At 42.1% G+C, this 23,443-nt stretch overlaps 1 protein-coding gene across 1 annotated transcript; it reads right to left on the reverse strand.

Annotated features, from left to right (window-relative positions):
• Positions 1-45: 45 nt before the first annotated feature.
• Positions 46-22,573, reverse strand: LOC135513931 (E3 ubiquitin-protein ligase CHFR-like). The gene is made up of 19 exons (XM_064936969.1): positions 22,452-22,573; positions 21,811-21,945; positions 20,670-20,769; positions 19,308-19,417; positions 17,109-17,168; positions 16,756-16,974; positions 16,275-16,376; positions 15,993-16,188; positions 15,603-15,757; positions 15,278-15,440; positions 15,045-15,145; positions 14,608-14,685; positions 14,198-14,314; positions 14,016-14,099; positions 13,701-13,771; positions 13,295-13,382; positions 12,866-12,973; positions 4,984-5,056; positions 46-4,545 (listed from the first exon to the last, which is right to left on the reverse strand). Exons 2-19 carry the CDS (start codon positions 21,917-21,919, stop codon positions 4,503-4,505), a joined length of 1,977 nt encoding a protein of 658 aa, XP_064793041.1. The 5' UTR covers positions 21,920-21,945; positions 22,452-22,573; the 3' UTR covers positions 46-4,502.
• Positions 22,574-23,443: the final 870 nt, after the last annotated feature.

Below are 23,443 nucleotides of genomic sequence, written 5' to 3' on the forward strand. Positions count from 1 at the left end.
CAGTTGATGAAATTGACACTGATCGACAAAAAAAAAATCACACTGTTACAGAGTTATTCCTAATTTTATTTAACTAGGCAAGTCAGTTAAGAACAAAAACATCTTATTTACAATGATAGCCTACCCCAACCAAACCCTGATGACACTGGGCCCATTATGTGCCGCCCTATGGGACTCCCAATCACGGCCATTTGTGATACAGCCTGGAATCGAACCAGGGCCTGTAGTGATGCCTGAGATGCAGTGCCTTAGACCACTGTGCCACTCGGCACATCTGGACAGGACTTTCTCATCAGCAGGTTTGCATGGGCGGGAGTTGCAGCTTTCCATTGTGACATCCCTTGACATCTTTTGGTTAAAAGACCAATAACGGAGTTTCAAACCTCTCTGCCAATAACAGCTAGTTTTCAGTTTTCCCCTCCCCACGCAAACTACTCCCATACAGTCCTAGCTAAATTCTTGCTTGAGAATACATTTTTTGCTAAAAAGCTTTGTTTTTGCCCATTTCAATGGAATCTATTACAGCAAGTTACTTAATTGTTACTCAGAAATTATTTGATTGAGATAAAAACAGCTGCACTGGGAATGTAACTCATTTGATTATTTTTTAAATTAAATTATAAAAATCTTAAACATAAGCACTTCCAACGCAATAGCGCCCCCATGCTTGTGTGTATGTTTACCTTTTGTCCAACAACCTTAACCTTGGCGCAGTGGATGATAGTAGTTCCACAGAGCTCCATGGAGATGGTTTATGCTTACACTACTACTCTGTGCCCTCCAGTGTTAAACTGATGTTGCTCACATGCAGTATATTAATGTCAAAGCTGCAACAATGTATCCAAATGTATTCCTAAGGCTGATATTGAATTCTAAAAGGGAATTGATCATTGTAAAAAGAAAAATGACAAATGCAGTAACTAACCTTTCAATAGAAGTAAGCATATATGACTAGCTATAGAAAAACATGGTAACAGATAATAAATAGGGTTGGTGGGAATTTGTGCAAAGAACTTTTAATAAAGGTTTCCATAAATTGCTGCTTCAGTTTTTGATCATTTGATGGCCATTGAAAGTGGTCAGTAGCAAGTCATGCATCTTAAACACAATGAGGGAACACATTTAGCAATACGTTATTAGTGCACTAGAACAGACATGTTAGAGCCATATACATAAGACGTATTTTAGCATTGCTAATACCGGGGGCACAAAATGCTCACAAAGGCATTCAACTAGGAATCACAACTCCAGTCCTTAAGAATCACAGTCCCATTGGTTTTCAGTTATATCTGGCTATATATTGATAAATCAATACCACTTTATTATGTTGATTAACTAATTGATCAGAGTGCAGTGCATACACCTGGTTGAACTCCCAGCTTTAAATTGGTCGCCGATTGACAAAGGTAAAAAAATAAATTAAAAAAAACAGCAGCCGCTTTCAACGAGGACCAGTTGTGTTCCCCTGCATTAAAACGTAACAGCGCTACTCTAAATGCCGTCCAGTCAGTCCCCCACTTACTAGAATCCACAAAACATAAAAGTACAGACCGGATTGTTCAGAACATCTCGGGAGCTCTGATGAGGTAGAATTCAACTTGCCCCTGCCAGGCCTTTATACTGACTGGTCATATTGTTAGTACAGAGCATCTTGGTCCAGACTTTCTCACAGAGTAAATATTTTCCCTAGAATACAGTGTTTCCCTCTCAGAATGCAAAGCACCCTCCAAAGCCTCCTTAACACCCATTCCTGATCGGTGGCTTGCACTGTTGTTGGCTTAGGGTGCCCAGATCCTCCTGTTATAATTAAGGTTCAGCGCTGCTGTAGGGAGGGATAGGCTGGCTGGCTGGGTTGTGCTGAGCTATTGCCTGAGCCTATGAGGAATGCCGCAGTGTGAACCCACAACAGGGAAACCGCGACTTTGGGCTCTATTAAATCCGTAGCGCTGAAGATCAGCTTTATAGCGCGATTGACAATTAAAGGCAATGGTCTCACAGTCGCGGAGACTGCATTCACTGTACATGCTGCATATGTCAGCTCAATTGGAAGTGATCTTTACATGGATCTACCACGATACGGATTGAATCCAGCCCGTAAGATCCCAAATAAAGACACAAGCTCTGGCAGAAAGCGTGCCCATATTTGCCCCCCTTTATACCAGCCCAGAAGAGTCGGTCTGAGCGAGTGAATATTGCCACTAAACAGCCCCAATGAGGGTATATTGCGACATAGGTAGAGTTTCAGCTCCAATCCTGAGTTCCACACACATTGATTGCACAAGGATATTTCTAAATGGATGTTTTAATATCCATTGAAGTTACAGGACAGCGTTGAACCTGCACCGTTTCTGCAGTGCTTATTACAGTTCAGCTTGGTGCCAGGATTCAAACAAACGCAGATAAAGTACCAGTGTGCTCCGATGCACTTTTAAAGGTCATTTCTGCTTGAGCCGACATCCGTGGCCTTACGTGATCTCCATGAACGTTTGGGAAGTTGCCTTCAAAAGTCTATAGCTGTGAACAGGTCGTTAATCTGTGTTTGTTTGAATCCCAACCTAATTGTAATCTTGATTAAGTCTTCAAATTAGTGATTCATACATTCAATGTGTGCGAGCTGAATTATATAAGTAAAAAACCTCAAAGCTAGACTTGCTTGTAAACACTAACAGTTCGAGCAAACTACTTTTTCCTCTTAAATCATTGTCAATTTAATGTCACAATTTACTAAATTAAAGACGGATGATTTAAAATTAAACTATAAATTTAAAATGACGAATGACAAAGTGAATAATGTCATTGCATTTCTGTCAAAGTATTTTTTTTTACTGCAACAGAATCTAATGACTTGCATACAAAATGTTTTTTCTGTACTCTACTTCACTACGAACAACTTAGTTATCTTTTTCCTACTTTTCAATATATAAGGCCTCATGAATAACATTAGTATATCAGGCCATTCTATCTAGACTAAAGGTCTGCAGACATTGGGCCGATTTGACTTCCATAATGACTAGAATGACAGCCTACCGGGGAACAGTGAGTTAACTGTCTTGTCCAGGGGCAGAAGGACAGATTTTTACCTTGTCAGCTCGGGGATTCAATCCAGCAACCTTTCGGTTACTGGCCCAACACTCTGACCACTAGGCTACCTGGTTCGATCATACTAATAAGTATGATAGAACACGTACGATCAAGTTGCTTGCTTAATTAATATATTTAGCCAACACCACTAACTTAATATAATGTAACAAGGAAGAAGGATTTCACCCCCTAAACTCTAGCAAACCATTGTGCATTCTAACAAAAAAACGGCATTGGCTGTTAGTACTAGTTTAGGTCTGAGAAAGCTTCTCTAATGCACCATTTTAAAATCAGCTTTATGTTGATTACCCTGAGCAAAGCATATAACTGAATACCCCGGTCTTTCCCAGCCTCAGATAAAACTACATTTCCACATATAACCCTTATCCCTACCGGAAGAACTGAAATCCTAACTAACTTTCCCATTGATTCTAGTTGAACCATGTTATTCTCAGCTTTGACAGGGCTTTTTGCCCTTGTTGGGAAATCCACATCAAACTAGCAGAATACCCCCTTTTCCCAACACTAAGAACAACTCCCTTTCCATAGCACTTGTCTTCTCAGCCAGCAGTCTTATTAATATGCAGAAGCAGCAACAGTCTGAATTCAAAATGGTGCCACTGAATCTGTCATCCATATATATGAACCACAAGAAACCTCAAAGTCTGTATATGGATAAGTCTTTTGATAACATAGCTGTGCTTCAACCCAATTTGTTTGGGGGGGAAGTTTCTATAACCAACATATGAATACTACTTAGATGTTTAGAACACCACAGTAAGCAGTTGAGTAGGAAGCTCTAGATTCTAATTCAAATACATAATTCTCCAATATATCTAAAGTACTAGACCACAAGTTAAGAGAAAGGAAAACACAGAAATAGGATAAGTATCAACATCTTACTAATATCAATATGATCCTTAAACTGTCACAAAAGATGGCATTGCATCCTGTGTAACAGCACATGTATGGCCAAAGTCCATTTTGATTGCCAATGGTCTTCAGTAGATTTTTTTTATATATCCCTCACCCAAAAGGACATGATACTGGAATGAAGGGCGATGATGATCATATTCCACACAAGATATAAGTCTGTCATCATCATATAGGGGAATCCTCTCTTACTGTGTGGAGTGCATAGCATTATCCCACTCACCCCTACTATACCTATAACACTAGGCTGGCTAATCATGACCCAGTAAAAAGAGTGTGATTGTAATTTCAGCATATCATCAAATACATAAGCCGATAAAGCCTGTGAGAGAACTACAAGTTATATTACCTAAGAGATACCTTTCCTCATGGCAAGGCGCTGCTTAATAAGGGAGTAAAATGAGAGTAATACAGGAGATCCTTGGAAGTCTGTGTACGCTCCAGTGTTCGCAGGAGAGCCTTGCATAGCAGGTCACCTACGAGGCTCTTCAGCTCTTGAAACGGGTCTGCTCACATATGTGGTTGAATTTCCTGCAACAAAGTAAAAGGGAAACAATACAAAACATGTCCCATCATGTATCAGAAGCAGAGCTGCTGTGTGAAGAGCTGTGAAGTGTGAAGGAGTGATTCAACTTTTCCTCTCACACCAGGGTTGATTGGCCAAGCTTATACAATAACGCCCTCTGTTGGTAAAATGCATGTACAGCCACGCAATAGAACGCATATCTATCACAGGAGGCTACAGAGGGGAGGACGGCTCATAATAATGGAAAGAATGGAATGGCATCAAACACATGGAAACCACGTTTGATACCATTCCATTTATTCTGTTCCAGCCATTACTATGAGCCCGTCCTCCCCAATTAAGGTGTCACCGGCCGCCTGTGATATCTATCCATACAAAATCTTAAACTCGGACCATGGAGACCTATTCAGAAAATGGAATAAAGACCACATCTTGTAACTTACGTGGCATGGTGTGCCTTGACTTGAGTACGGCAGTTGCGTCCCCAATAACAGTCTGGCCGAGACGTCACAACAGCTGTGGGAATGAATATCAAACAAATAAAAGCTTCATTCATATTTAACACATGCTAGTTCACTGTATTGATGTATTGTGATTGCTTCCAAATGAATTGCCTCTGAGGACATTCAAGTTTCCTGAACGGGAATTGTCATTTCTCAGTATCCAGCATTTAGAGCAGGGGTTCCCAAACTTATTTTCTCACAACCTCAACCATGTGAAAAGAAACGGTCTCCTAATTAACAGCTAACGTCTACTTTATTTGGGCCCATGGCAGAAAATACAAAAACATTTAACAGTATTTCTGATTGTCTTAACTCACCATCACATACTTTTAATGTGGAGTTATGACAGTCAATTGCAAATGAGTCAGACATGATGTGTCTTATCTCACCACCACTAATGAGATGGGTGTGCTTGAAGCATGTCGCGTCTGAGGTTCTCAAAGTCGACGCATCTCATCTCTGCTGTCACATCCAACCTGGATGATATTTGGTTTTAAAGCAGACGAGAGCACTGAATTGATATGATCTGGCGAAGGGTACCATGAGTTTTATGGTTGCTTTCAAGACAACTGGGAACTATGAGGTCAAATCATCACGTCAGTGATCTTCAGATCGGAAAGTCGGGACTCTAGAAAGAGGCCATAGTTCAAGTTGGAATTCCGAGTTGGGTAACCGTTCAAAAATATATGTTTTCCGAGTTCACAGTCGTCTTCAATGCAGGCAAGTCGGAGATTTACAAGTTCCCAGTTGTTTTGAACGCAACATCAATGCTCAGTGATGGAAAGCTGCTGCGGTCATCCCCCTCTTCAAAGTGGGTGACACTCTAGACCCAAACTGCTACAGACCTATATCTATCCTACCCTGTCTTTCTAAGGTCTTCGAAAGCCAAGTTAACAAACAGATTACCGACCATTTCGAATCCCACCGTACCTTCTCCGCTATGCAATCTGGTTTCAGAGCTGGTCATGGGTGGACTTCAGCCATGCTCAAGGTCCTAAATTACATCATAACCGCCATCGATAAAAGACATTACTGTGCAGCCGTATTCATCGACCTGGCCAAGGCTTTTGACTCTGTCAATCACCACATTCTTATTGGCAGACTCGACAACCTTGGTTTCTCAAATGATTGCCTCGCCTGGTATACAAAGTACTTCTCTGATAGAGTTCAGTGTGTCAAATCGGAGGGCCTGTTGTCCGGACCTCTGGCAGTCTCTATGGGGGGTGCCACAGGGTTCAATCCTCGGGCCGGCTCTCTTCTCTGCATACATCAATGATGTTGCTCTTGCTGCTGGTGATTCTCTGGTACACCTCTACGCCGATCACACCATTCTGTATACTTCTGGCCCCTCTTTGGGCACTGTGTTAACTAACCTCCAGACGAGCTTCAATGCCATACAACTCTCCTTCCGTGGCCTCCAACTGCTCTTAAAACCCAGGGAAAACTAAATGCATGCTATTCAACCTATCACTGCCTGCACCTGCTCGCCTGTCCAGCATCACTACTCTGGACGGCTGACTTAGAATATGTTGACAACTACAAATACCTAGGTGTCTGGTTAGACTGTACACTCTCCCTCCAGACTCACATTAAGCATCTCTAATCCAAAATGAAATCTAGAATCGTCTTCCTATTTCACAACAAAGCATCCTTCACTCATGCTGCTAAACATACCCTCGTAAAACTGACCATCCTACCAATCCTCGACTTCAGTGATGTCATCTATAAAATAGCCTCCAACACTCTACTCAACAAACTGGATGCAGTTCTATCACACTGCTATCCGTTTTGTCACCAAAGCCCCATACACTACCCACCATTGCGACCTGTACGCTCTCGTTGGTTGGCCCTCGCTTCATACGCATTGCATAACCCACTGGCTACAGGTTATCTACAAGTGTCTGCTAGGTAAAGCCCCACCTTATCTCAGCTCACTGATCACCATAGCAGCACCCACTCGCAGCTCGCGCTCCAAAAGGTATATCTCACTGATCACACCCAAAGCCAATTCCTCCTTTGGTCATCTTTCCTGCCCGTTCTCTGCTGCCAATGACTTGAACGAACTGCAAAAATCTCTGAAGCTGGAGACTCATATCTCACTCACTAGTTTTAAGCACCAGACGTCAGAGCAACTCTCTTCCAAGAGTTGGCGGTGAGCAGTCATCACTCGTGTGGAACACTTCGTGACCACGTTTACTAACACTATTCTGGATATTAGCTCATATCCCGCTTAAGGTATTATTCTGGATAAGTTGTTTACATGCACCTTCGATTACCCACTCATGAGTATCCCTGTGACCATGAATAAACTAAATGTTCCTAATTTAAATATATGGGTTAAACGGAATAGTAACTGAAATACGGACTCTGACTGTAGGGCCTGTAACCGCTCACATGTAGCGTAATATAATATTAACTCCTGGAGTATTGTGCATTTCTTGCAGTGAAATTATACAACAAATGTTAGCTTTGTCTTGGGAACAGGAGTGGAGAAATATTTCTGTTTCAGCATCTCTCGAGAAAATGCGAATGTGCCATCTTTGACACTTAGGCAAGCAGACAGTATTTCAACCACATAAAATATTCACCCAAGACAAATTGAAGTCTTATCTGAAAAGTATTTAAATCGTTTTCTCAGCTTTTCATTTCCTTAAAACCGGTTAAACGGATGACATTTGGACATTTTGGATAGGTCCAATCTTTCCACTGTTTTGGAGTTATTGCATTTTCTACCCGGTTCCTAAACGAAAACAGACAAACAGTTACCTGTGTTAACTAGATTACTAATGTATTCATTCTATCGATGTAAGACATTCTTGTGAGCACTACTTTATTTAGTCTTCTGGTGCAATACATTGACAGAAGAGAAGCTGCATGTATCTAACTATAGTTGACAAACAAATGGCCTACCAAATGTCAGAAATAAGCAGAAACTTAGTAGTAAATTAGTGAATAAATTATAGTAGGCTAAATTATGTAATTATTATGGTGGATCGAACTGTGCAGGTAGCCTACTTTTTGAAGGGATTCGTTTGAAAATCAGATGAAAACATCCCACAACACCCATGACATGTGAAACTGAGCCTGCACAGACCGCAGAAACAACATAAAAATGGGATCAAATTTTACAGCATCCCTTTATTCAATCAGCATATCCCAGGCATTTTACCCGGGTTTCTCATAACCGGAATACAAGCTTTTTCGGTGTTTATGATGTTTGTGTGTCAACTCAAAACCAGAATGCTTCAGTATCCTGAATAATAATGGGATAGTAGTGTGCATGTAAATGTGGTCACCAATGCCATTTTCTGTTAGAAACATTCACAGCCGATGGAAAGGGGCATGTTTCGCTTTAGAAAGACTCCAATAAAATGTAGAATGTTTTTGTATTTCTCCAGCGTTCTTGAAATAAGTTCAGTTTCCCAAATATGTCTGTTACATAGGCAACGAGACATTTTTATTTTCATTACACAGAAAGTCAACCAAGTTTTATATATTGTTATTTTTTACATCCATTGTGAAGGTCAACCGTTCCTCTCTCTCAATGCAAACAATCTTTCCAACACTCCCCCTCGACAACCACCAAGCCTCGGTGTGAATTATAACATTGTCATGCCCTGATCCCATATCTCCACATTGTTTCGCAAACAGGCATGTGCGCAGTGTGTGGTTTGATGTGGTTTACAATCAAAGTTACCTGCTGCAGTATATCTCTGAGATCTGTGCTCAGCTCTTTTGCCGCCAGTTGCTCTCGGTGCATCATACAATGCATCCATAAGGCAGAGGGAGACATACTCATAACTAGAGTGCAGAGGCCTGCCTGCCGTCCCGCCATAGATGGAGTGTGCAAAAGTCCATCCTTCGATTGTTTTTCGTCAATATAGCCATGAAACACACTGAACATCCCATGTGCTGTTTCATGCTCGGGAATCGTGAGACAGAACAATCTGTCTCCTTGGTTAAATAGCCCTTACACAGCTCGGAGGTGTGTTCGGTCATTGTCCTGTTAAAAAACAAATGATAGTCCCACGAAGCCCAAACCAGATGGGATGGCGTATCACTGCAAAATGCTGTGGGAGACATGCTGGTTAAGTGTGCCTTGAATTCTAAATCAATCACAGACAGTCACCAGCAAAGCACCCCCACACCATAACACCTCCTCCTCCATGCCTTACGTTGGGAAATACACATGCAGACATCATCCCTTCACCCATACCGGGTCTCACAAAGACACGGCGGTTGGAAACAGAAATCTCCAATTTGGACATGTTTCCACCGGTCTGATGTCCATTGCTTGTGTTTCTTGGCCCATGCAAGTCTCTTCTTTGTTCTTATTTTTCCTCCCCAATTTCGTGGTATCCAATTAGTAGTTACAGTCCTGTCTCATCGCTGCAACTCCCATACGGACTCGGGAGAGGTGAAGGTCGAGAGCAGTGCGCCCCCCGAAACACAACCTAACCGAGCCGCACTGTTCTCGACCTTCGCCTTTCCCGAGTCCGTATGGGAGTTGCAGCGATGTGCTTCTTGACACAATGCCCACTTAACCCGAAATCCAGCCGCACCAATGTGTCGGAGGAAACACCGTACTCCTGGCGACCATGTCAGCGTGCACTGCACCTGGCCCACCACAGGAGTCACTATTTTTTATTTTTTTCCCCCCACCTTTATTTAACCTGTTTGACTAGTTGAGAACAAGTTCTCATTTGCAACTGCGACCTGGCCAAGATAAAGCATAGCAGTGTGAACAGACAACACAGAGTTACACATGGAGTAAACAATTAACAAGTCAATAACACAGTAGAAAAAAAAGAAAAAAAGAGTCTATATACATTGTGTGCAAAAGGCATGAGGAGGTAGGCGAATAATTACAATTTTACAGATTAACACTGGAGTGATAAATGATCAGATGGTCATGTACAGGTAGAGATATAGGTGTGCAAAAGAGCAGAAGAGTGAATAAATAAAAACAGTATGGGGATGAGGTAGGTAAAAATGGATTGGTTATTTACCGATAGACTCTGTACAGCTGCAGCGATCGGTTAGCTGCTCAGATAGCAGATGCTTGAAGTTGGTGAGGGAGATAAAAGTCTCCAACTTCAGCGATTTTTGCAATTCGTTCCAGTCACAGGCAGCAGAGAACTGGAACGAAAGGCGGCCAAATGAGGTGTTGGCTTTAGGGATGATCAGTGAGATACACCTGCTGGAGCGCGTGCTACGGGTGGGTGTTGCCATCGTGACCAGTGAACTGAGATAAGGCGGAGCTTTACCTAGCATGGACTTGTAGATGACCTGGAGCCAGTGGGTCTGGCGACGAATATGTAGCGAGGGCCAGCCGACTAGAGCATACAGGTCGCAGTGGTGGGTGGTATAAGGTGCTTTAGTGACAAAACGGATGGCACTGTGATAAACTGCATCCAGTTTGCTGAGTTGAGTGTTGGAAGCTATTTTGTAGATGACATCACCGAAGTCGAGGATCGGTAGGATAGTCAGTTTTACTAGGGTACGTTTGGCGGCGTGAGTGAAGGAGGCTTTGTTGCGGAATAGAAAGCCGACTCTAGATTTGATTTTCGATTGGAGATGTTTGATATGAGTCTGATATGAGTTTACAGTCTAGCCAGACACCTAGGTACTTATAGATGTCCACATATTCAAGGTTGGAACCATCCAGGGTGGTGATGCTAGTCGGGCGTGCGGGTGCAGGCAGCGAACGGTTGAAAAGCATGCATTTGGTTTTAAGAGCAGTTGGAGGCCACGGAAAAAGTGTTGTATGGCATTGAAGCTCGTTTGGAGGTTACAGTTAAATTTTGCACGCCCAATTTTTCAGTTTTTGATTTGTTAAAAAAGTTTGAAATATCCAATAAATGTCGTTCCACTTCATGATTGTGTCCCACTTGTTGTTGATTCTTCACAAAAAAATACAGTTTTATATCTTTATGTTTGAAGCCTGAAATGTGGCAAAAGGTCGCAAAGTTCAAGGGGGCCGAATACTTTCGCAAGGCACTGTAGATAGCACAGTGTCCAAGGACAGGCCGGAAGTATACAGAATGGTGTCGTCTGCGTAGAGGTGGATCAGGGAATCGCCCACAGCAAGAGCAACATCATTGATATATACAGAGAAAAGAGTCGGCCCGAGAATTGAACCCTGTGGCACCCCCATAGAGACTGCCAGAGGACCGGACAGCATGCCCTCCGATTTGACACACTGAACTCTGTCTGCAAAGTAGTTGGTGAACCAGGCAAGGCAGTCATCAGAAAAACCGAGGCTACTGAGTCTGCCGATAAGAATATGGTGATTGACAGAGTCGAAAGCCTTGGCAAGGTCGATGAAGACGGCTGCACAGTACTGTTTTTTATCATTGGCGGTTATGATATCGTTTAGTACCTTGAGCGTGGCTGAGGTGCACCCGTGACCGGCTCGGAAACCAGATTGCACAGCGGAGAAGGTACGATGGGTTTCGAGATGGTCAGTGACCTGTTTGTTGACTTGGCTTTCGAAGACCTTAGATAGGCAGGGCAGGATGGATATAGGTCTGTAACAGTTTGGGTCCAGGGTGTCTCCCCCTTTGACGAGGGGGATGACTGCGCCAGCTTTCCAATCCTTGTGGATCTCAGACGATATGAAAGAGAGGTTGAACAGGCTGGTGATAGGGGTTGTGACAATGGCGGCGGATAGTTTCAGAAATAGAGGGTCCAGATTGTGCGCGATGGGACTAGGATATCCCTGCTGGGCAAACCCTCCTCTAACCCAGACGATGCTGGGCCAATTGTGCACCGCCCCATGGGTCTCCCGGTCGTGGTCAGCTGCGACAGAGACTGGACTCGAACCGAGAATCTCTAGTGGCACTGCTTGCACTGCAATGCGCCACTCGAGAGGCCCAAGACTCCTCTTCTTATTGGTGTCCTTTAGTAGCGGTTTCTTTGCAGAAATTTGACCATGTAGGCCTGACTCACACAGTCTCCTATGAACAGTTGATGTTGAGATGTGCCTGTTACTTGAAGTCTGTGAAGCATTTATTTGGGCTGCAATTTTTGATGCTGGTAACTCTAATCAACGTATCTTTTGCAGCAGAGGTAATTCTGGGTCTTCCTTTCCTGTGACGGTCCTCATGAGAGCCAGTTTCATCATAGCGCTTGATGGTGTTTGCAACTGCACTTAGAATAGTTCTTGAACTATATATAGTTCTTGAAATTCTACGTATATATAGTTCTTGAAATTCTACGTATTGACTGACCTTCATGTCTTAAAGTAATGATGGACTGTCATTTCTCTTTGCTTATTTGAGCTGTTCTTGCCATAATATGGACTCGGTCTTTTACCAACTGGGGCTATCTTCTGTATACCACCCATACCTTGTCACAACACAACTGATTGGCCTACACGCATTAAGAAGGAAAGAAATTCCACAAATTAACTTAACAAGGCATACCTGTTATTTGAAATGGATTCCAGGTCACTACCTCATGAAGCTAGTTGAGAGAATGCCAAGAGTGTGCAAATCAGTCATCAAGGCAAAGGGTGACTGTTTGAAGAATCTCAAATATAATTTTAATTTGTTTAACACTTTTTTGGTTACTACACGATTCCATGTGTAATTTCATAGTTTTGATGTCTTCACTATTATTCTATAATGTAGAAAATAGTACAAATAAAAACCCTTGAATGAGTAGGTAAAACTAAAACCTTTGACCAGTAGTGTATACATTAAAAAATCCTCTGTATTTTGGAAATTCTCCCATGACCCCATTTGCATATCAGGCGACCCCACATGGGGTTGCGACCCCTAGTTTAGGAACCGCTGAGTTAGAGGCTGCTCTCGCTCACCAGGAAGCGCCGAGGCAGGGATGTTCTGTCTGTATTTGTAGGCCAGCTCCCCGAAGGCTCGCAGGCCACAGCAGAAACAGAGTATGGCGTTACTGTTGATGCGATAATCTGAGATATAAAACATGGAGAGAGAGAGAGAGGGAGAGATAGAGTTACTAGTGCGTCCCAAAGTGAGTTGGAATGATGCTCTGCACTGTCAGTAAGACTGAGAACCATGTTCAAGATGGGAAGCTTAAAGGTGGAATTGCAGCTCATCGTTTTTGCAGTCACGAGATATGGAAATAAAAGACCTGGATATGGTGTCTCAGGAAGCACATTTATATGATGTAGGAATTTTCGGAGATGTGCAATGCAAATGCAAAACAGACAACCTGGAACGCTTCCAATCTCAAGTTTTATGTGAGGTGAAGAGGATAGTGTCAGACTGACCAGACAGATAGAAGGTTCCCTGTTGCAGGCCCTGAAGACCCTCCTGTAGCATGTCCCTCCACGACATTCCTCTGGCTGACAAGTAACTCTATAAGGCGGAAGGATGACAGGTTATATATTAGACGTTAGTGGTCGCTGTAGTAGAGAAGTTAGAAAACAATGCAAAGGAAATAGATTCACTTAACCTGGGTTATGTAACCAGACACCAGTTTCCCAATTCCTAGATACAGATTTAGACTATTCATGGACTAAAAAGCATTGTCAATGGAGAATCTTCATTGAAATAGCTTTTAAATCCAGGACTAAGCTTAATCTGTGTCTGGAAAACCGGCCCAAAGAATGCAGATGCTGATTCTGGGTGTTCAGACCGATCAATGGTTAGAGCCGAAGAGCAGAAAGGAAGTACCTGGAGGATCTCTGATTCATAGTTATTGCTGTTCAGAACACCGTCCAGGCATTTGTCTGTAAGGTTGAGTTCTGTGGACAAAGACATGGATATTATGTCTCATACTGGTAAACATGATACTGCAATGTGATAACAAATTATGTGTAAGACATTGGGACAATACAGGCAATATTTTGGTAAACTTCACTATTTTCAATAAACTAACCACAATGATAGCGTTACCTCGGAAATCCCTCAGAAGCTCTGGTTTATTTGTTAAAAATATTAGTGACAAACTTTGAAAGTAAATCTAGAAGTAGTAGAGCAGAGACGCACCACTGAATCGTGCGAGGCAGCCCTGACAGCCGATCCTCTGGCAGCCCCAGTACATGTGACAGAAGGGCCGCAGGCACGCCACACCTAGCCAACACAAAGAACCACACCCATCAGCACCTTCAGCCAAAGCACTCTTGCCATTGGTCCATTAATATTGATTGACAGGCCTGCGGGCCACTCACATTGCTGAGCGGAGAGTTGCTGGCCAATGAGCTCTGCGCGGCGGTCTGGCATGGGCTGCAGGCAGCAGGTGCAGATGACATGGCTGCCCAGAGGAGGACAGGTGTAATCCTGAGGAGCTGCAGGAGGACAGGACACAGAGAGACATGTCCTCTGGGTCAAGGTCCTGAAGGCTGCACTGTATTATCCTTACAGAATCTACAGATCCAACTATTACGCTACAAGCATTGTCACATATTTCTGTGTCCAGGCGAGTACAACATACTGATAATTCATTTGATCTGTAAGTGCACTACATTGTGTTGTCATAACTCCCGAATCAACCAACACAACATAAAACACTTACATATTAGAAATAAAAGCATTATATAAATGTAAGCCGTTACCAACAGATGGACACATAGTTCAGTACCTGTAGTGGGGACATCGGAGCATGTTGATAATGTTGATTCCCCAGCCCCAGGGGGTTTCCCTGGCCTGTCCTCAGGAGTTGATGGGGCTGGTCCTAGAAGAGCTGGTGGGGCTGGTCCTAGAGGGGCTGGTGGGGCTGGTCCTAGAGGGGCTGGTGGGGCTGGTCCTAGAGGGGCTGGTAGGACTGGTCCTAGAAGAGCTGGTGGGGCTGGTCCTAGAAGAGCTGGTGGGGCTGGTCCTAGAGGGGCTGGTCCTAGGGGGCTGGTACTGGTCCTAGAAGGCTGGTGGGGCTGGTCCTAGGACTGGTCCCTAGAGGGGCTGGTAGGACTGGTCCTAGAGGGGCTGGTAGGACTGGTCCTAGAGGGGCTGGTAGGACTGGTCCTAGAGGGGCTGGTAGGACTGGTCCTAGAAGAGCTGGTGGGGCTGGTCCTAGAAGAACTGGTGGGGCTGGTCCTAGAGGGGCTAGCCCTGTGGCCCACAGTACCTGGCTGACCTCCTTCCTGTATCCTGGACACTGTCTGCACATCACAACAGGCTGGCTGTGGAAACAACAACAGGAAGAAGAAGAATGTTTTAGAGGGAGAAAAACAAACCACACTCTCTTGATCAACCATACACACAGGGTAACAGACATTGTCACAGTCACACACACAGCTACTCTTCTGTCTGACCCAATGTCGGAGGTGTCACTGTCGTTGTCGGAGAGCTCAAAGAGATAATCTGAGCTGCCCTCTTCATCAGAGAAGGAACGCTCAATCTTAGGCTGCAGCATGTCCCGAGTTATCTTGTTCCGGCTGTCCATGCTCTTCAGGTCCTCCTCACTGCGACACTTCTCTGTGGACACAAAGGGTCAACACAGGGTCAACATTTCCATGCTTTATTTGGGTCCACAGACATAGACACAAATACCGAGTTCAACAGGGGGAAGAGCTGGTCGCTACCCACAATAGTGTTAATGGGGGTACAAGGGTAGAGTCGGGCAGATTGACTACAAACCCGGGTGTTGGATAAGGTAGGCCTCCACCAGGTTGTTGAGGATGTGGTTCTTGCGGATCCTCTCTACGGGGCAGCGACAGGTGGGGCAGAGAGACGAGCGCTCCATCCAGCCAGAGTAACACGCAGCACAGAAGGTGTGCATACAGGGCTGCAGGCTGCATGAGGGACACACAGGGAGCAGATACCATTAACACGCAGTAGAGCCACCTTTCTGTCTTATAGAACAAAATTAGAATTACTAGGAATTATAAAATGTTGTGTTAATACGACTCTTGATACCTTATATTTATTGAACCATTGCTATGTTCATCTGCTGCTAGGAGCCACAAGCAATGGAATAGAGGAGTGGGCCTATTTTCTAATGTAGTAGTAGGTAGAGTCTTGCTGTACCTGACACAGTCATGAAGTAGGTCCTGACAGATGATACAGGTTAGGGACTCCTCCATCTTGTCAGTCTTGGCTTCTTCCACAGTCACAGCCACAGCAGCTTTTCCAAACAGATCCCCGATAAGAAAAACCTTAGCTGGGCTGGGGCCGACCGCCGCAATACTGGAAGTATGTGGCAGTCCAAAATCATAGTCCTTGTCTAGGAATGGAAAGGGGGGAAACACTGTTACGATCAAGTGTCACCAACTAAGTGTCAATATGCCACAATGAACTGAATGCACTGACCAGCACTGTCAGTTTTCCTCCTTTTTCTCTCTGGCTCCATGTCCCCCTCCTCCTCCTTATACAACATTGTGACTCGGTTCTGGGCTTCAGTCTGTCGTGTGTCTGTTGAGCAGAAGAGGTTAGTGTTGTGCTGCCCAGCCTTGCCTTCAGCAACAGCAGGATAAGGGAGAAAGGATGCACAACAGAGAATGATCAAAAGGCCATATGATTGGGGCAAATTCAGTTACCTGTGCCTGTTCTTGAATATGGGAAGATTTACAAGTAGTTGTGATCATAAAAGTCTGGCATAATATCATTCGGCAAGAGCTGTCCTTTGAAAGAAGTAAGGGAGCGTGAACAAAGCTGGCACAATCAAGGGGAGACCATGCTATACCGGTCGAAGAATTTGAGGAGGAGGGTGAAACACAGATTTACTTCCCAGTCTCTGCTTCCTCTCAATGAGCACCATAAAGAGGAAGCACAAGCCAGATGGAAATCCTACCTAAGGCAGAGGAGTGCAGGAGGGAGGCTGCAGAGGAACAGGCTGTAGAGGAGGAGACTGTGTGGAGGAGGTGGGAGGAGGTGGAGGGCTGGGGTTCATCCAAAGCATGCTGCTCCCGTGGAGGTCCAACAAGGAATGGCTCCACAGACACACATACTGCTGCTGTAACAGGGCAGGTCTGGGCTTTCTGCTGCATTACTGAGCATCTGGTGGCACCACCTGACATGGTGAGAAAGGGTGGAAAGCAATAAACAAGCTAATTAAAACCACCCCACAAATGCGTTTCATTAAAACTATGCAAAATCAAGAGGTAGCAATCAAATATCACATTGATTTGGTTATTTTATACTTACCAATTGTGTCTTGTGAGAATGTTCTCTCTGGTTTTATGGACTGATACATGTAGGCAAGGTCTGTAGAAGCAAGATATTGTTATACCTCACTCAATTGAAAAGAAAATACCAACTCATGAAAAAAAAAGGAAATTACAAACTTAAGAACTATAAAAAGACGACACCAGGCCCATCCACATTGACTCAGAACAAATAGAATCAGTTGAGCAATACAAATATCTTGGAACAACAATGATTGTATTTCGTGAAGATTAAATAAATATCAGGTCAGTAAAAGAATATCAACCATATTCTACACATCAATTGTTCAGTGTTCTCACGCCTGGTACAAGCAGATATCCATCCATAGCAAATAAAAAATAACTAGTACTAAAGCTATCAAACAAAATCAGTGGAGTTAATCTGAAGAAAAAGGAAGTGCTGTTCTTGGAGAGAGTGGTGGGCAGGAGTGAAAATTGCCACCAATCTGACTCACCCACTCAACCAGGAGTAGTACCAGCTCATACCATCAGGCCGCTGATACAGTGTCCATCTTTACAAAACCGCCAGAGCCTAGAAATCCACCAGTCTAAATCAACTGACTAAATAACTGCTCAACCCTAACTGAATTATGAACTGTATCCACATGTGTTGTCTGCTGTAGTTATTGCTTGTGATTTATGTATGCATTTATGTACCTATTGGTGATGCTGTGCTGTTTGGTGAGATGCAAGACAAATTTCGCAAAAAGGGACACACAAATTATTATTATTATTATTGTTGTTGAGGCAAAAGTTTGTGTACAATTCGTTAAATATCCCCAAAAAGGGAAAACATTACTCTTATTTTGAGAGGTCATTCTTGCCCATCTGGTCCAACTCAGTTTAGACACATTATGTAAGTTCACTGTGTACAGTATGCATTTATAACCAAGTTGACAGCACTGGAAGGTACACAGGAAAACAAGTGGACTAAAAGACCTGTATGCACTAAATCAAATCAACATTTATTGGTCACATGCACATGGTACAGTGAGATGCTTTCCTTGACAATGCTTAACAATGGTGTGCACTATGCAGTATACTACGGTTGCAAAACTACTGGTAATTTACCAAAGTTACTGGAATTTTCAGTCATTCATAATAATAATTTAGTGGATGCTTATAGTTGTCCTATTTCACAAGTACAAGTGCGTATTATATGCGAATTTGAATATATATATTTTTTGCATATCCAAACTCCCACTGAGACACCCTTGAGAGAGTGGGATCACGGCCAAGGTCAGCACTTATCAACGGCAACCCTGGAGTAATTAGGGTTAAATACCTTGCCCAAGGGCACATCATCATATTTTTCACCTTGTCGGCTCGGGGATTTCAACTAGCGACCTTTCGGTAACTGGTAATATACTCTACCTGGTGCCCTGGTCTACGGTAATCTATTGTAACTTTGGACATTTGCACTTCAATAACTTAAACAATATACATTTTATATAAATTATTCATTTTTTCCCATTTGTGTCCATATTGTCCATGACTTTCTAGTGGATAGACCATACGGTTCAAGAGAAACAGCCTAATTAATGAAAAAAAGCATCTAAAAACAACAATGGCATCATTTTCAATTAACTCTGCAAGTCTTTCAACTATTGATTTTTTTTCCACAACCAGTTTGGTGCAAAAACAATTACAACAAAGATATAGTAAAATAAAGTGTAAAAAAAAATCTAAAACTAAGGATCTCATGCTGAACACGAACGGTATTCACCAAGTTGATGGGTTATATTTAGGATAATGTTGTCATTCTATTTGTTATATTAAAATCATCTTATTTTACATGTTACATAAATTCCAGAAAGTTTTCATAATTCCAGTAGTTTACCGGTAAACTTGGAAAGTTACCATTTACATACCCTCACTTTGTAACCCTATGCACTACTAATTTATACACACCGTCTGAAGAAAATAAGGAACACATTATATGCTTTCTACAGCCTTTCTTTATACACTTACAGATGGATCTTAATTGGATCACCCTGCTGTTACAAGAAAATTCCTGCACAGCAGAAAATGCGAACTTGTATTGTCGGTTTAAAAAGGCTTTAAAAGTTTGTAATTTCCACCTAAAAATATCAGGCTTAATTTGCCTTAACTAAAAATGTATAATCCGCTACAAAAATTAGAGCCAAACACTCCAATCAAAATAAGAAAGAAAACGTACTTTGCTCTGGTTCGTTTTTCCTGTATACAAAGTAGATGACGTCTCCATTCTGCAGCATATGAATCTGCTTCTTCACCAGCTTAGACATGTTAATCACTGTACCATTGGTGCTAGAGGTGTGAAAAACAAAACAAGAACACTGGTCTGTCATTGTATTCAATGTATTCAATCAGCAACCTTGGAAGAAATCCAAGACTAGAGAGGACTGTGTCTCAGTTTTAGCTGGCTAGAAAAACTTGCTGCAGTTATTACTATAGTAACAGTTAAATAGTAGCTTCTCTTCATGGGATATATAGGGATGGAATCTCACCCTACACTATTGAGACACTACACTGTCGCATTCCATCTTTCTATTGGAAAAGCATCCACAATATTCAGGAGCAAAACAGTAAGAGCTGCCACTTTGCTCAATGATGTAAAGCCTAAAGCTTACCGTTTGCTTCCCAGTCAAAAAAGTTGGTGCATATATTATGACCACATTTTGTGAAGTTTTTCTTCGTTTTTGATTTTCGGACGCATATGGCAGGTTTTTTTCCCGGCTGTTCGAGCACACACATTTTTTTTCTTAAGGCTTGTTGAATTTCGGTAGCCGAAGTCGACCCCCTTCTGTGATGGGTCAACAGTAGGGTTCTTCAATAAAGTGTTTGTTGTCATTCAACGACAGACTAGTTTTCACTTTCACTTGAGAAATACTGCACCAAACATCTTAGTTAGATGTAAAATTGCACGACTAAGACCTCTGGCAAAAATTTAAAAATTAATTACAGATTTCTTGAGTTATCTTTTTGAGGAAGTGTATTTGTTGCTATGGTGTTTCATGAGGGACAAACAGTAATATTGCCGCTTTTTTTCAACAGAATGTATTTTAAGGAAGTACAGACGTTCACGCCGCCTAGCCAAGTTCTGCTAGGAGCAAACCGAACCTATGTATGCGGACACCTTAATGCAGTGTGCACACTAGAGAAATGCATGTAGAGAAAATGACTTTCATCGTGCTGACTTATTAGCGCATGGTAAAACACAACCTCTTTAATTGATGGTTAGTGTAATTTGCCAGCTGGTTGCTTACACTGAAAATGAGATTACACTGATGTGCAGTGCTGGGCAGGCAGATATCTGTTCAATCCACCATGAAATACACTGATCAGTCACTATAAACAGGATTACAAACAAATACAATCTGCATAATACATTTTCCTATAACAATAAAACAAACACAGGTTAAAATCTATTTAGCCTAATTAACTAAGATAAATGCTCTACATTACCATATTATCGTATTGTTAAACATACATAATTGATCAGTTTATTCTTGAGCCTATAAAGTACTTAGAAAAAAATTAAAAAAGACTCCCTTCATACCTTGTGTCCTCCAGCCACACCAATCCTGAGCTCTTATCTTGCACTATCTTACAGTGATCCCCCGAGACCAGTTTGTTAGCAGGAAAGGAAAGATCACAGCCTGGTGAAAGAAAAAGTTATTTACAGTTAATAAAATGCACCAAAAATGTTTTACAACATAGTTAAAGATGACTATTTTCAACATGACTTGAATAAACTAGATGTTGTCATACAGTAGGCTACTGTTGTGGAGCTTTTGTGCTATATTGTGTGTAAAAAAGCATTTTGTTTCCGTCATGTTACTGTAAACAAAAACAATTTGGGCCTACTCATTACCCATTTTAAAATAGCAGGAAAGCAAGTATTTAGGCAATGGCCACATGGCTGATGATATCGTCACGAGTGAGCTTGGAAAATACCACATTGAGATTGTACGACTATGCTGATTTATTGTTGATGCATTCCTCTCTTCTTTTATACCATATTGTGGGTGCTGCATAACAGACTAGCTCATTAGACTCAGTCTCTTTGTACCGGAAAGCAGACTCCTGGAACTCAATATAATAGAGCAGAGACACAGACAGAAACCTAGGAGATATAACCTTTCCTTGGTCAAAATCCATACAAAAAAACTAGCCTACTTAATATTCTGCACACATGTTCTCAATAGACGGCTTTGTTATCATCAGAGAGGGTGTCTAAGTTTGGTGAACTAAAGACTGGGGGTATTGTGCCTTGAATTAACTGGTTTTATTAAAGAGCCCAGACACTGCCCGACTCATGTCTAGGATATGGTAGTTTCTGTCTATAAACACCAAGACATTTATAAACAAGCCACATACATTTACTTAAAAGTGTTCAACTATAAAAATAAAAACATAATTTTATGAAAAGTGTTATGTCTTAAGTTTTTACACGTTATTATGAATGTGCAAGCAATAATCATTAATATCGATAACAGGGCGTTTTGGTAGTTCACAAAATATGTACCGTTTATAGATAATCGTTAGCTAGTGTCCTACCGCATTACATTCTCTATCTTTTATAAATTAGCCTAAAATATGGTAGCTGAGTTTCTCAACTCCACGATATGTTGAGAAACTCAGGTAACAATATGATGAAGTGAATGTGTTAGTGTCACTGTGTGGGATAGTAATTGTACCTTTTCTTCGCCCGACAGTGCATTCCCTGTTGACAAGCAATACTTCAGATTGAGTGTCCACTTTTACTAACTTCCCCCATGGTTGACTCCTTCCATGCTTCTTCTCCATGTCCAAAGCTGATACGTTCCAGTTTTCTATATTGATCAAATCATGATGCAATCGCTGCTTTAAAAACACTCTACTTAGATCAGTGGCAAGAAATATGTCATCCAATAACTTAACCTAGCTAGTTATTATTTTAGTTGAGAAATATGGGGCACTTTCCAGCGAGCCAACTACCGTTTCCCTAACCTAACAAACTGTAGCTAACGTTAGTTTAGTTGGGAAGGATAAACAATGAAGCAACCACCCTGTCTGGAACAAGAAACGCCTGGCTAACTTGCTAGCTAATGTAAAATATTTGATTAGCAAGGCATTTGAGTAAGTTCATGTTAGAAGTTAGTTAATCAAACAACTCGATGGTGAACATGCGACAACAAGCAACTTCATTTTCAAAATAAACCTGGCTTAAGCTTGCTACTGACGTTCGCTGGCTAGCTAACGTTAGCTTGTTGCAAATAGCTAGCAATTAAATTTAGGAGCTAGAAAGAAATACGATTTAGCTAACTAGTTAGCTACCTTGAAAATATAATTACTATACCCTCAAAGGCACGATTATTTCATTCGGTTATTTTTGCTTGAAGGTGTTTTGTCCCTTAATTTTCCAGTTGGCACACACACTAGTTCACTTCCTGACAACCAAAGGTATTTACAGCCAGCCATCAGCTGGAGGAGGGGCGGGGAAAGCAGTCTGAGAAAATGAGGTCTTCAAGGGAACGCCTGCCACTCAACCACCACTACACGCGAAGAAGAGAAATCAAACCCCTGCTTGTTAATTAATTAGATTAGAATGGTGTGTTCTTATATGTACATTTGTTTAGCTATTTAGATTCACCACATTTCTCACAGTAAAGCTACTCAATGTCAAAACCCTGGATATATAACCAGGCTTTCAATGGGAATTTGGAGATGAGGGAAGCATATTTGGGGGAGGGGCCAAATTAAGGTTATGGTTAGATTTAGGGTTAGGGTTGAACCGGGATGTGGACATGAGTTTAGTTTAGTTTGTGATGGTATCAAACCTTAGGTTGCATGGGTCTATTGCAGCTTCCTGCACTGTCTGTTTTAGGTCAAATTAGTCTGGTCTGGAGAGGCTGAGGGACCATGGAGAGGTTGTTTGTCAGAGAGATCAAGTCAGACGGGTCAGCTTTGACGGTTTAGTATGGGGGACAGCTTTGACAGTTCAATATGAGGAAGACATGGGCTGATGAAGTGCTACGGGTAAACAGGTAGAATAAATAATATTAATACATGCAAATGCATCAATTAATTAAATAAGAAAAAATTAAATAAATAAATAATGAAGTAAATAATGAAAAATCACAAGGGATCAAAGGGATTAAGTGCTGTAAAAAGTGAAGTGCTTAATATAAGAATTAAAATAGATTAAAGACAAAATACTAAATGTAGAGACAAACGAGACAAGGTAAATCAATAATATTCTTTCCTGAAATTCCTCCTTCTGTTGGTGGCCCTTCTGGCTCTCCTAATTGGTTCTCCAGCCCTCCACCAACCCCACCAGGCAAAGGCCAT

This window comes from Oncorhynchus masou, chromosome 25 (assembly GCF_036934945.1).
Source record: "Oncorhynchus masou masou isolate Uvic2021 chromosome 25, UVic_Omas_1.1, whole genome shotgun sequence".
Taxonomy (NCBI): domain Eukaryota; kingdom Metazoa; phylum Chordata; class Actinopteri; order Salmoniformes; family Salmonidae; genus Oncorhynchus; species Oncorhynchus masou.